This window comes from Nicotiana tabacum, chromosome 20 (genome assembly GCF_000715075.1).
Source record: "Nicotiana tabacum cultivar K326 chromosome 20, ASM71507v2, whole genome shotgun sequence".
NCBI classification, from domain to species: domain Eukaryota; kingdom Viridiplantae; phylum Streptophyta; class Magnoliopsida; order Solanales; family Solanaceae; genus Nicotiana; species Nicotiana tabacum.
The window spans coordinates 51,610,712-51,624,618 of record NC_134099.1 but is presented as its reverse complement, the minus strand read 5'-3'; the positions used below and the strand labels follow the sequence as shown (position 1 = coordinate 51,624,618).

The window sequence follows — 13,907 nt, the reverse complement described above, 5'->3', positions numbered from 1 at the left end:
GATTTATTTGACCAACTTCACGGAGCGAGAGTGTTCTCCAAGATTGATCTCCGTTCTGGTTATTACCAGTTGAAGATCATGGATTCAGATATTCTTAAGACTGCCTTCAGGACCAGGTATGGTCATTATGAGTTCCTTGTAATGTCTGTCGGGCTAACCAATGCCCCAGCAACATTCATGCATTTGATGAACAGCGTGTTCCAGCCTTGTCTTGATTCGTTCATTATAGTATTCATTGATGATATCCTGGAGTACTCACGTAGTCAGGAGGAGCACACGGAGCATTTGAGAGCTGTGTTACAAAGATTGAGGGAGGAGAAGCTTTATGCAAAATTCTGTAAGTGTGAGTTTTGACTCAGTTCAGTGGCTTTCTTAGGGCACGTGGTGTCCAGCGAGGGTATTCAGGTTGATCCAAAGAAGATAGAGGCGGTTCAGAGTTGGCCCAGACCATCCTCAGCCACAGAGATTCGTAGCTTTCTTGGGTTGGCAGGCTATTATCACCTGTTTGTTCAGGGATTCTCATCTATCTCATCGCCCTTGACCAAGTTGACTCAGAAGGGGGTTTTATTTGTATGGTCGGACGAGTGTGAGGAGAGCTTTCAAAACCTTAAGACAGCTTTGACCACAGCTCTAGTATTGGTTTTGCCATCAACTTCAAGTTCATATACCATGTATTGTGATGCTTCAAGAGTTAGGATTGGTTGTGTACTGATGTAGGAGGGTAGAGAAGTTTCATATAGAGAAGTTCCAAGCAATATTAAAGTTTGGGACATAACTAGTGGGAAAGTTGCATATAGCATTGAAGATGCACATTCCACCCGTGTGAAAGGCATTGTTGTTTTATACAAAAACAATGATGGGGATGCTGAAGATAACCAACACATAGTAGCATCCGCGTCATCAGATGGGATCATACGTGTTTGGGATGTTCGCATGACTAGGAAAGAGAAGCCAATTCCACTGGCTGAGGCCAATACAAAATCCAGGCTGACTTGTCTTACTGGATCGTCCATCAAATCTGTGAAAAGGCCACTGGTAGGAAATATTGCATCAAATGGACTACTCCTCGATGCAGGTGAAGAATCCTAGTGCTGTAATTGCTAATAACAATCACATATTTGTCTACTGTCTTTTTACTTTAATATTTTCCCCTTTGAAGTTGTTGGAATCGTATTAATTTTGTTAGCTAAAGGCGGATCAATCAATATATCTTTCCTGGCTTTTTGGCGGAGATCAAGTAGAGGTGGATCAGTCCATATATTTTATGATTCTTGTAATACATGTATGATTTTAAAAAAAAAAAAAGAAAAAAAAGAGAAGTTTCTCAAATCTTTGTCGTCGCCTGTCTTGCTAGTGTGCATAAAATGTTACCATTTCTCCTCACATTTTTCCTCCTAGGATAAAAAAAAAGTTCTAGTCTGATGGATTTTCCTCCCAATACAGACCTAGTCTGATGAATTTTCTCATAGGATCAACATCTTAGTCTGATGAATTTTCTCCTAGGATCAAAATCTTAGTCTGATGAATTTTTCTCCTAAGATAGAAGTCTTAGTCTGATGAATTTTCTCCTAGGATCGAAATCTTAGTCTGATGAATCTTTCTCCTAAGATAGGAAACCTAGTCTGATGAACTTTCTCCTAGGATCAAAATCTTAGTCTGATGAATTTTTCTCCTAAGATAGAAGACCTAGTTTGATGAACTTTCTCCTAGGATGATGAATCTTTCTGCTAAGATACCAAAAAAAAAGAAAAAAAAGGACCTAGTCTGATGAACTTTCTCCTAGGATCAAAATCTTAGTCTGATGAATTTTTCTCCTAAGATAGAAAACCTAGTCTGATGAACTTTCTCCTAGGATCAAAATTTTAGTCTGATGAATCTTTCTCCTAAGATAACCAAAAAAAAGGACCTAGCCTGATGAACTTTCTCCTAGGATCAAAATCTTAGTCTGATGAATTTTTCTCCTAAGATAGAAGACCTAGTCTGATGAACTTTCTCCTAGGATTAAAATTTTAGTCTGATGAATCTTTCTCCTAAGATAACCAAAAAAAAAGACTTAGTCTAATGAACTTTCTCCTAGGATCAAAATCTTAGTCTGAGGAATTTTTCTCCTAAGATAGAAGACCTAGTCTGATGAACTTTCTCTTAGGATCAAAATCTTAGTATGATGAATCTTTCTCCTAAGATAGAAAAAAAAAGGACCTAGTCTGATGAACTTTCTCCTAAGATAACCAAAAAAAAGGACCTAGTCTGATGAACTTTCTCCTAGGATCAAAATCTTAGTCTAATGAATTTTTCTCCTAAGATAGAAGACCTAGTCTGATGAATTTTCTCCTAGGATAGAAATCTTAGTCGGATGAATCTTTCTCCTAAGATAACAAAAAAGACCTAGTCTGATGAACTTTCTCCTAGGATCAATCTTTAGTTTTCTTAAGTTATTAATCTTTAGTTTTCCTTGAAGTTAGGGATCCCACCTGGAGAATAGGGTCAGTTTTTACTTTAGTCAAGCTTAGTTTATAGTTTTCCGCAAGCTCAATCTTAAATCTAGGAAACACACTTCCTAGTCTGGGTTATTCAGGTTCTATCCTTAGCAGACACACTTGCTAGTCAAATATTCTTGGTTTGATTCACGGGAGACGCACATCCCAATCAAGTCTTTAGTTTTACTCGCATCATTGCATCAATAGCATAGGTAATTTACAGTTTTGCTAACAACTCACAAATCTTCCTAGTACAAACTGAGGGAGAAAAATTTGTTTATTTTGTTGTTTTGATTGCAGGCACCCACCTGAAGAACGAGGGAAGACATTTCAGAATTCATTTTAGAGTCATTTCAAGTTTCAAGTCAGTAGCAGGCATCCACCTGGAGAACGAGGGAAGCCATTTCAGAACTCAATTTAAGTTAGAAGTAGCAGAAGCTCGCGACAAGAATTCGAGTCAACAGTCCGAGGTGACCAACAGAAGTAGTCAATCAGCACCTGCAGCTAGCGAGCGTCAAGGTTCAAATCTAAAGTCTGCATGAAGAACCATTCAAGACTCAAGATCAAGCTTCAGAAGACTTATAGATAGGAATTTTGTAACTCATAGCTGACAGGCTTAATTAGTCTTTTTTATTTTTTTGATTTTGATGTAATAACAGGACCGCGGACCGGAACCTCGACGGAACGGCACCTCGACCGTCTCTCTACCTCGGTATCTCCATCACCTCATTCACTTCTGAACTACACGTGGCTTGATTCCTTTATAGCCAAGGATAAGTAGGCAGCTCAAATACCAGGGCTTGGTCACAATCTTTTTAGTCATCTTTATTTTTTTTTTGAATAAGCGTCGGGTCATAAATCAATTACGTTGCTTATTGTTCTTTGCTCCGAAAACTCTTCGTGTTTCCAAGCAAAGAGGGGCAGCTGTAAGCACGTAATTTTTGACCCGCGCAAATTTTAAAGGTAATTTTAGTATTTTAATATTTTTAAAATATTTATTTGAGTTTATTTTAACATAATTTTAATCTTTTACTTTTAGTCCTAAGACATATATAAAATAGTTTTATTTATCGTGTTTATCGCTTTTATATATTTTCATCTTTAGTTTAAGATCAATTAGTATATTTTTATTCATGGTATCTTAATTTTATCATGACTTTAGCCTGTTTTCTTTACTTAAAAATACAAAATACAAAAAAAAAATACAAAATTTTAAAAATACAAAAAATAGTTTCATTTTAAAATTTTGTTTATTTACTTGACTAAGTTTAATTAACATTTTTGGTAGGATTTTTTTGAGTTTGTCTTTGTCCAACAAGAAAATTTGTAGGCCCAAAGGTGTGAGTCCATCTCTTTTAATTTAAACCCATTATACTAGAGTCCAATTTGGAAGCCCAAATCTTGTTAGCCCATACCCCATTTTCCTTAATGAAAAAAAAAACTTAGAGCTAGTTTTGGCATCGGCCATTTTTGGACAACAGGAGAGGCTTCTTCTTCAACCTTAGACAACAATACAAACCCTAGAGACCAAGACACAAACAGACAGACCCTCCCAGTCATGTTCGACTATTTTTGCTTCTTCATCTTCAAGCTTCAGCCTTAGACCTCTTTCATTTTCTTCTTCATCTCCAAGCCACAGCAATGCCGACGATTCTCAATCAGTCGACCCACTACCCCCGCCTGACTGGACGCCGGCGACCACCCTTATCAAACCGGCGAAAACTCCATCTCCCTCACGCCATCTCCTTCTTCTCCACACTAACCAACCGCTAGCCCTACTCCAAAAAACGCAGCAACTAGAGTTGCTCAAACTGTCACAAAACCTGCAGGAATACCATTGTTTTAGCCCAAAACCTCCATTAAAGCGGTCCTATTTATCAAGGTTTCGTCAGCGAGATTCCGGCCATCGAAGGTCAGCTCAAGGTTCCGGCCAGAGTTCGACGAGGTTTTCCGGCGAGGTTTTTCAGTTTGGATCTTGTGCGCGAGTTGCTTAGCATCGTTTAACTGTCCGACAATCGGATTTCACATCTGTTCGAGGTTCAGTTCGCTTACTTTATTCGTAGTTTGGTCACCGTGTTGAATTCCAGTTCATCAATCTGTTATTAAGAGAAACTTTGCTCGCCAAAAGGTTTATTCTTTTCCTTTATATCATCAATTTGTTCAATATATTTTGGAAATTTGTTCAGTTTGTTTGTGATGATGAAATTCTTGCCAAGTATGAAATTGTCCTCTTAATACATAGAATTGAGCTTTGTTTGGAGTTTGAATGATTGGCTGCTAGGTTAGTTAAAATAATAAATTTAAAGGACATTAGTGACATCAATTAGAAGTACTGCATCTAGTAGTGGGATTGGGAACTTGGAGATTAAAAAATGCAATTTGTATGTGTTGTACTCCTTGTCACATTTTACCTTCTTATTTCTATTTACCCGCTAGTAGTATGCTTAGGCCGGCAACATCCGGGTAGGCAAGCCTTAGGATTTTGTTAGTTTCGAGGCAAGAGGTCGTTCCCTTAGTTAAATTTATCCGGAAAATGCCCCGAAGGAGTTGTATATATATTTTTTTCGGGGTATGCCCCGAGGTATTTGTATTTGGAGGCCGAGAGCAAAACTCGTAGTACTTTTATTCTTGTTTTATATTTATTTTTATTTTATTAGGAGGGGACGACCTCAAGCCTTTTGATTGTTTATTTTCTTTTGTGTTTTTTTTACCTCAATCTGAACATTCTTTAAAGCCAACTTGATCATGTACGCAACCGTACTAGTTACGGGACTTAGGGAGTGCCTAATATTTTCTCTCGAGTCAAACGAACCCCCTTACCCGAATCTCTGGTGCAGACTCAATTTGGAGTACAAAGTGTTTTAAAGGAAAAATTATGGTGACCTGCACATCGAAATCAAATGTCAGGTGGCGACTCTGAGTTATTTCCTTTTGAACACAATTTTGTCACTTTCTAATTGAAACCCCTTTTCATGTTTTACTAATTTTTTTTTTATTATTTATAAGGGGGTTAGTGAGGTTGTAAAAAGGGGTGTGACATTAATGTAATTGATTGGGTTCAATCATTCAACATCATATACATTAATTTATGTATGTTTTGCCTTGATTTTGTGGATTTACACTTACTAAATTATTTGAGGTAATCTGATAGGTGTATTTGACCATGTTAAATAAAAATTAATGAAATTGAAAGCTTTGACTAAGGTAGAACAAGGAATTAAGCCGTGGAGACAAGCGAGACTTGCTCAGTTGGTAAAACACCTCCACCTACGACCGTTAGGTCCTGGGTTCGAGTCACGTTGGAGGGAAAGTGTGGAAACACTATATATCCTCCTAATTTGGGAGGGGTTTAAAAAAAAGATCTTTTGTTTGATATATGTAGTTTGAAGGCATTTGACGAAGTTAGAACAAGGAAGTAAGCCGAGGAGTTGAGTTGCGTAGCTCAAAGTTGAAGTAAGTGAAACATTAAATCATGTTAGCTTTTTTCCTGGTGGTAAGAAAGTTCAATAAAAGGAAAAAGGCACAAGTACAATTAAGGTCGGATCTCCAGGAGAGTGAAATGCACTCTCTTGAATAGAGTGAGAAGCCAAAAAATGTTTAAATTTTTTTATTTTTATAACATTGATTTTACTATAATATTATATATTTTCCTATTGTTTTCCTTCTTCATTCTATTCTTTCTTTCTCTCCTTGGACCAGTGGCATGGACTCATCCACATAGAAATTATTATACATGGATGCATTATGCATATTTGACGATCACGACCTCCCGAATTTCTAACACCTTCTCAACAAAATAAAACCCATCCCCCATATCCAAAGAAGCTATGCGGAGAAAAAAAGTACACCATGCATATTCACATATATACCATTACTTATTAGAACTAATGTCAGGCTCAGTTGCCTATGCATGTTACAGAAATAAAATCTAATTTCAAATATAAGTAGCTAAATTTAAAGAGAAAAGATGTTTCAAATAATTTTTGAAAAAAATAAAGAAAAAATTAGTGTACCAAAAAGTAAGAGAGTGAAGCATAGTGAAAGGGAGAGAAAGAGTACGAAAGTGAAACATAGTGAAAAGGACTAGTAATCATTTTAGGGACTATAGCCTTACAAATCTTAGATTATAAATTATAGAAGTGTCACTAGTGAATATATTCTTGAATCCAAAGTATACAAATAATATCATCTCAATTCTCATGGAACATGCCTAAAGTTAGCTTTCGCTCAGCTAATCTAGGTAGGATCTTTCCTTTCCGTATTTTCATTATTGTGTTCAGGGGTATACATAGGTCGGGTTGGTTCGGATTTTACAATTACCAAACCAAACCAATTGTGTCGGGTTATTAAATTCAAAGACCAAATCAAACCAATAAAACTCGGGTTTTTCAATCTCGGTTTTTCTCGGGTTTTGGGTTATTCGGGGTTTTTTCGGATTTTTTTTCGGTAAAATCTTTGTAGAACCAAACATATAACTTGTGCTCAAAATATTCCTTTAATCCTACTAAGATATAACTATATAAAGTATTTTTCAAGAAAATAATACAAAATATGAGATGTGTCATGGCATTATCCTAAAATATTCAACAAAAAGACAATAAAGATATGTAATATAAATATTGCTAATTAAAAAGCCATAATAAAAATAAACATAACCTAAAAGTACTAAGTCATGCTAAAATAAGTAGACTAATAAGGGAGTATCAATTACATGACTAAATGCTAAAGAAAAAATAAAAATAGGTTATGCATTTTTATCTAAATTATTGCAAAACAAAAAATGTATGGAATTGAATGTCTTTTGTTAGCATTAGTATTGATTTGATTTTGGTTTGGGCTTTTGTTAGCATTATTTCATTCACTAATATTAATTGGAGAAATTCAAAAATAGCCAGATTTACAACTGGTCGTTCAAAAATAGCCCAGTTTCAAAAGTAATCGAAATTTAGCCACTTTTCATGTAAAGATAAATCTGAGCGAAAACACTGTTCAAAACCCGGAAAATACGCCAGTATATTATACTGGAGTTCCAACATAAGTATGCTTGAACTCCAACATATTATACTGGAGTTCCAGGATAAGTATGCTGGAACTCCAGCATAATATGATGGAGTTCTAGCATAAGTACACTAGAACTCCAGCATAATATACTGGAGTTCCAGCAAGTATAATTGTCCAGTATAATATATTATACTGGAGTTTGGAGCACCGGTGCTCTAGTTTCCAGTATATTATATTGGAGTCAACAAAGTATACCGGTCCAGCATAATATGCTGGAGTTCATACACAGGTGCACCGAACTCCAATATATTATGCTGGACTGGTCTCTGTTGCAGCAAATAGTGGCTATTTTTCATTGACTTCGTAAACGCTGGCTATTTTTGAATGACCAGTCTGAAAACTGGCTATATCGTGATGTTTTTACAATATTAATGGCTATAAAAATTATTGGAACATTCAAAAGTTCTAAGTCCAACCTTGAAATAATACGTTAAAAGATAAAATTATGAAATTTTTTAAGAAATATTTATAAATTACATCACAATAAATATATTTATATATTAAATATATCTATTAAAATTTCTATATATGTAATGTCGGGTTGGTTTGGTTTCGGTATGACTTTCTTTAGTTAAAACCAAACCAATTATGGTCGGGTTTTTTTTTCCCAACACCAAATCAAATCAAATCAAACCATAGTCGAATTATTTTTCCTGGTTTGACTTGGATTATTCGGGTTGGTGCGATTTGTCGGTTTTCTTTGTACACCCCTAATTGTGTTCTAGATAGGAGGCCTTTTCCGAGGAATAATTAAAGAGCTCTTCTTTTAGTTGATTTCGTTGATTGAGTTTGTCCAATTATTACTTCTAATAATAATAATAATAATAATAATAATAATAATAATAATAATAATAATAATAATAATAATAATAACAATTATGATCATCCACTAGGAATCCCCAAAGTTCATTTAAATGATATTTACAAGTTACAATTAGGCATTGGCGGAATCCACTTCTTCTCTCTGCATTGTCAAAGTTTGTTTTTATCTCCAAGCAATAGCAGTATAACGCAAGCCTCTTCTGAAAAATGACATTATTTTTAATTCTTTGTTAAATCAGTATTATCTTTGCAAATTATTAATTAAATTACTCCCTGCTAGTAGTGTATTAGTATTACTAGATTTTATCTCTAATTACCTTGCACCAAAGGACAAGTGAGGGACTGTCAAATGTTGTCCTCAAACAATTATTAGTCAAACCACCCCAACTACTCCTTTGTCGTCTACAATAGCCACTAAAGTAGAATAGTATGATATAGTTTTAGGGGTCGTTGGTTCGAAGATAGGTTATGATGGGATAAGTAACGTTAAAATTAATTATGTTGGGATTAGTTATGCTGGTATTAGTTATCCCGGTATTATTTTTTATCTACTATTTAGTATATTATATTAAAAATAATATGCATTGCATAATTTCTAAGAAGAAGTTGTTTGTTTACAAAAATATCCTCCATCTTATTTAGCCTCCATCTTCTTGCTCCTTTATCCAAATGACATACGTCAATTTCCAATTCTTACATCAACAAGTATTAAATAATCTTTCGAGGCTCTAGTTTTCAGTTCTTTGAAATATATTTGCTGATTTCTTACTATCCCTTCTTATCTATATTTTCATTAATGTGGTACTTATGTTTTCCTAAGTCGAAGGTCTATTGAATACAACGTCTCTATCATTACAAAGTAGGGGTAAAGTCTGCGTATACACTACCCTCCCCAGACCCCACGGTGTGTGGGATAATACCGACTATGTTGTTGTTGTGTTATTGTATATTTGCTGATTTCATTCTTCTAAATCTTCTTCCTAACTTTAATCCCTATTGCAGAACCAAATTTGAAGAAATATTGCTCTACCATTCCTGGCAACAAGAGTTGTGCCCATACAAAAAATATCGGTTCAACAACTTGACTTATACTACTTAAAGCATCAAACATTATATAAAAAATATTGCATATGCTATGATCTTCACTTTCACCAGATCCTACACACAACCAACTCCACTTCAGAGGCAATGAAGCCCCAACATCTACTGCTGACGCAAAAGATGTAAAAGCACCAAATTTGATAGATCAAGCAAAGGAAGAGATTGAGGCTATGATTCACAAGGACAAAAAACCTCAGCATCACAAGGAAACTCACGGAACTAGTGATGACATTGATGAAGGCACCCCAGTTGATGAGTTAAAGGACCATATGTATTTGAAAGAGCCAAGGAAGTGATTGAGGCTGTCGTGCAAAGTATTCACCCCAAGGAATGATATAACTCTTGTTAAATTAATTGGTCTCAATGTTATCATATTTACTAACCTGTTTCCTTCAGATGTAAGATAGCTAATTTCCATATATATAATGCTACTGATTTCTTGGTCTTCTCAATATTCATGGAATGTGTTGCGATTTGAAAAAAAAAAAAATGCACATCAGAGGTTCAACCAAGATCCACCAGTTTTTTGTGAATGACGTAGAAAAAGGGTTTGAGGACCTTAGGGCTATTGTTTGAATTTCACTATTTTGTCCTAGGATAATAATCCCAGCATTAATTATCTCATCCCCTATAAGTTATAAGTTATCCCGGTACTTATTTTAATCTCCGGATAACTTATCCAGATTAGGTTACCAAGCAAGGTATAAGATGGTATTAAATTTTTATCCCAACACTATTTTTACTTATCCCTTATACCAAACGGCCCCTTAAAGAGTCAAAACTTCTTATTATGGCCAGACAACAAGCGTCAAATGAGTAATCCGGCACTCACCAAATGGACAAGGCATCAACAGCGATTTCTGCGTTCTTTAAGTAACCAGCAAAGAGGACCAATGCCATAAAGTACCAAGTTTCCAGGCTGCATAGTAATTAGATACCAACTAAATCAGTTCAAGAAAACCATAATTATCAGAAACATAATAGATCACTAATCTACAAAGGTACAAGTATTTTTCTTGGAAAATTAGGCTCTATCTTTCTTCGAAAATTATCTATTATTGTAAATCAACTGAACCTGGTGATGTAAAAGATTTGTAAGCAATTAATACGCGGAACGTAAACTCTTTATTTGTCAATGCAATTTAAAGAAATTGATTCTTCAAATATAATAAAACCAAATATTAAGCACCACTAAGAGTTAAAGGCCAAAACAAAATGAAAGAAGATGAAATTTTTGTGGATAACTTACCATAGCATCACAGCTGATGCAAGAGATAACTTAACAAAACCCCAAAGATTATGGAAAGCCTTCCATGAGAAACCTGACCAAGCTTGTCCACAAGTCCCACTAAATATGTACAGCAGCTGCGCCACCACTATGAACCACCACGATGAGTTTAGTACCACGGCGGCGCCAACGAGTCCCCACCCAAGTTTTAGCATAAATAACCAGCTAAAAAAAGTATGCAGAACCAAAGATATTGCTGCAATCCATGCCATGACCATAATCTTGCTCTGTGCCTGCAATGCAGATTTTGACATTGAGAGTGTTTATATGTGTGTGTGAGAAAATTACTAAAATTCTACCAAATGTTAAATGTTTAACTCGTAATTTCAAACGTATAATATGTTCAATAACAAGAACTTAAAAATTTAACCATCAAATTGAATCCTGAATCAACCTATACCTGCAAGAACTTGGCGATTGGAAAATTCATGGCATATGCATAAAGCTGAGGAATCATATATAAAGCCATTTTCCCTGCTTCCCGTGATATGTCCTCTGTTTGTCCAATTAATCTCAGAAATGGTGCCGCGAAAATGTAAAGTAACATTAGAATTACTGCTGCTGTATTGAGAATAACCCATGATCTTTGCATGTATACTCCTAGCATGTCAATTTGTCCTGCTCCAAATGCTTGTCCACATAGTGTTTCTAACGCACTTCCCATTCCCAACTAATTTCCAAAATAACAAAAAAAGGACCATTAAAATTTCAAACAAAAATCAAAATATTCATATAGTAAAATCAGTAGCATGATTGTTCCGACATATTTGTAGCCAATATGGAATTCTGCTGGAAGATAATGTTGAAATTATACACTAAGTACACAGAGGATTATGTTATGGCAGAAGCGCACACGCAGTTCAGGTCTACGAAAATTGTCAAAGGTCCAAAAAGAGGTGAAGTTTATAATCGCTCTCTGCCTCCGAAACATTCTTTTCCACCACTACGTGAAGATGAATGAATCTGTCCAATAACTAGCAGATTCCAATATGAATTGCAAAACACGAGATCTACTAGTCATTGTTGCCCCGTTTTAACACTAACAAAAATATGCCTCAATCTTAAGCAAGTTGGGATCGGTCGGCTATATGATTTTTAAATGACCATGTCGTTCCATGTATATTCATCTTAGACATATTTGGTATTATTAAGATTCTATCATAAATGAAGTACTAATTTAAGATAAAATAAAATTTAAAGATTAAAGAGTTTCAAATATAAAAGTGTCTTCATTTTTTAATTACTAAAGAGGAAATAGTGCCACTTAAAATGTGGCACTTCATTACCATGATACCAAAAGAGAAACCGGCGATGACAGAGTTTTCAACAGAAACAGCAGCAAGCTCAAGAGTTCCAAGATGTCCAGCAAATGTTTGAGTGACAGCACCAAGAGAGTAGCGACAAAGGGAGGTGAAAATAGCTGGACCAGCAAGGTACCATAATTTCTTAGATTCAACAAAAAACTCTCTGAAGAAATCTTGGATTCCAGTGATAGGGGGAATATCAGCAACAAAAGAAGATGCAGAAGTTTGTGCGGTGATTTGGGGTTCACAAGGTGAAAGAAGAGGCTGCTTAGGGGAGTCTTCCATTGGAGGACAAAAGAGAATTCGGATTTATTTCCTGATAAGATAGTGGAGTATAAAATTTCCCATACAGTAAATCCTGTGTTTCATTTGTTTGCTCTTTTTCTCTCTTCTTTTCATTTTTTGTTTTGACTTTTTTTTTTTAAAATATAATATTGTTTCCTCCTATGCTTTGTATTATTTGGCATAAAATAGTTTTTTGATTTAGAAAGCCAATATAGACGTTAAGCACATGGGCGAACTTAGGATTCTTAAAGGATAAGTTCACCACTAGTTTGATAGTATAAAAAAAATAGAATAAATGAACTCAAGAAGAATCGATCCTTAGAGAAAAATTAGAGCTACTTAACTAGTGAACCAACACAACAAATATAATTATAGGTTCACAAAGGTAGTATTTAGATAAATTATATAAATTATACACATAATATACATAATTTTTGACGAAGACCACGGGTTCACGTAAGTCCTTCGGTACACTATAAATCCGCCCATGGTTAAGCATATTTCTCAAAATATATTATTTTTCTGGTAAATGACTATAAATCTTTTTTAAAGAATTCCTGCGTACCCTTCTTCAGAATAAGTTTGCAAAGAGATAAAAAATTAATTTAATCGAATAATTCATATGATTAATATTATTAAATTTTTGCTAGTATTCTAAAACTTTAAAAAAACAAATACGAAAAGGATGAGGCGGAGTAATAAATTACTTTCGAGAGTAGGTGAAGAATAATTAATACATTTGAAAGGGCAAAAAAGTTTGAACATACTCTCATTTGTTCTAAGACTAAATTATGTGTGTTCTTGTTACGTCCCGATACTAGGATGGGATGTGATGGCACCCGAGCTATCTAACCCATCAAGCGAGCCTTGTTTTAACTAGCTGAAAGTCCGCACTTAACATCATACTCAAGAAATTCATAATAAGAAAATCATTGTATGAAAATTGAATTTTATTATAAACGTTAACATGTGTGACAACTACATCCACTAACAAAGTCATGAGCATCTAATTGCAAGTTTGAAAATATAAGTCTATGGGCCACTCAATGGGAATAACTAACAATGTTTGGAAAATATGAGAGTCTGAGAAGGTTCGCTATGGCGGGGAGGAAATCAATGGAACATGTACTCTGAGTCTACGGATCCAGCCACTAGCTATGGGTTTTGTCACCTACATACTCAGCGCCTGTCATGCTTTGTGGTAAGTTTAATCAGGCTAAGTATCCCCAAATGTATCTAGTAAGTCTTGTTTACCACCCTCTAAGCGGAGGAACAAGACCTTTATGGGATAATAAATTATAATAAATATAACAATGATTAAGTAAGCAGTTTATTCAGTTAGCACATAAGTTTGAAAACTGAAACAAGCCATAAATTTTGAGTTAAGTGCTGAAACTAAACATGGCTAAGATCCTGTACATTGAAACTCATATCTAACAAACAATGGTACATGTGACTGTGGGATGGTCCACTTCCCGGCCTTGCAATTTTTACCATCATGGAGGTTGGTCATTTCTTCCAAACACATAAATTTGAAAACGTAATGTGTAAAGAGGGAGAAGCCACATA

At 35.1% G+C, this 13,907-nt stretch overlaps 1 protein-coding gene across 5 annotated transcripts in view; it reads right to left on the bottom strand.

The window, feature by feature from the left end:
- LOC107798616 (protein DETOXIFICATION 31) overlaps positions 1–12,432 on the bottom strand; it is a 43,080-nt gene extending 30,648 nt beyond the window's left edge. For 3 of the 5 annotated variants that reach the window (XR_012703645.1, XR_012703644.1, XR_012703643.1), the window contains exons 1-4: positions 12,036–12,428; positions 11,150–11,419; positions 10,711–10,982; positions 10,294–10,380 (exon numbers count right to left, since the gene is read on the bottom strand). Coding sequence is in view for 2 of the 5 variants with exons in the window: in XM_075240581.1 (XP_075096682.1) it covers positions 4,132–4,300; positions 10,294–10,380; positions 10,711–10,982; positions 11,150–11,419; positions 12,036–12,338 (1,101 nt within the window). In the remaining 3 variants the exon portion in view is untranslated. Of the gene's footprint in view, positions 1–3,708; positions 4,301–8,541; positions 8,561–10,293; positions 10,381–10,710; positions 10,983–11,149; positions 11,420–12,035 lie in introns of those variants that run through there. The other 2 variants (XM_075240581.1, XM_075240583.1) reach the window with 2 other exon arrangements.
- Between the last annotated feature and the right edge of the window lie 1,475 nt (positions 12,433–13,907).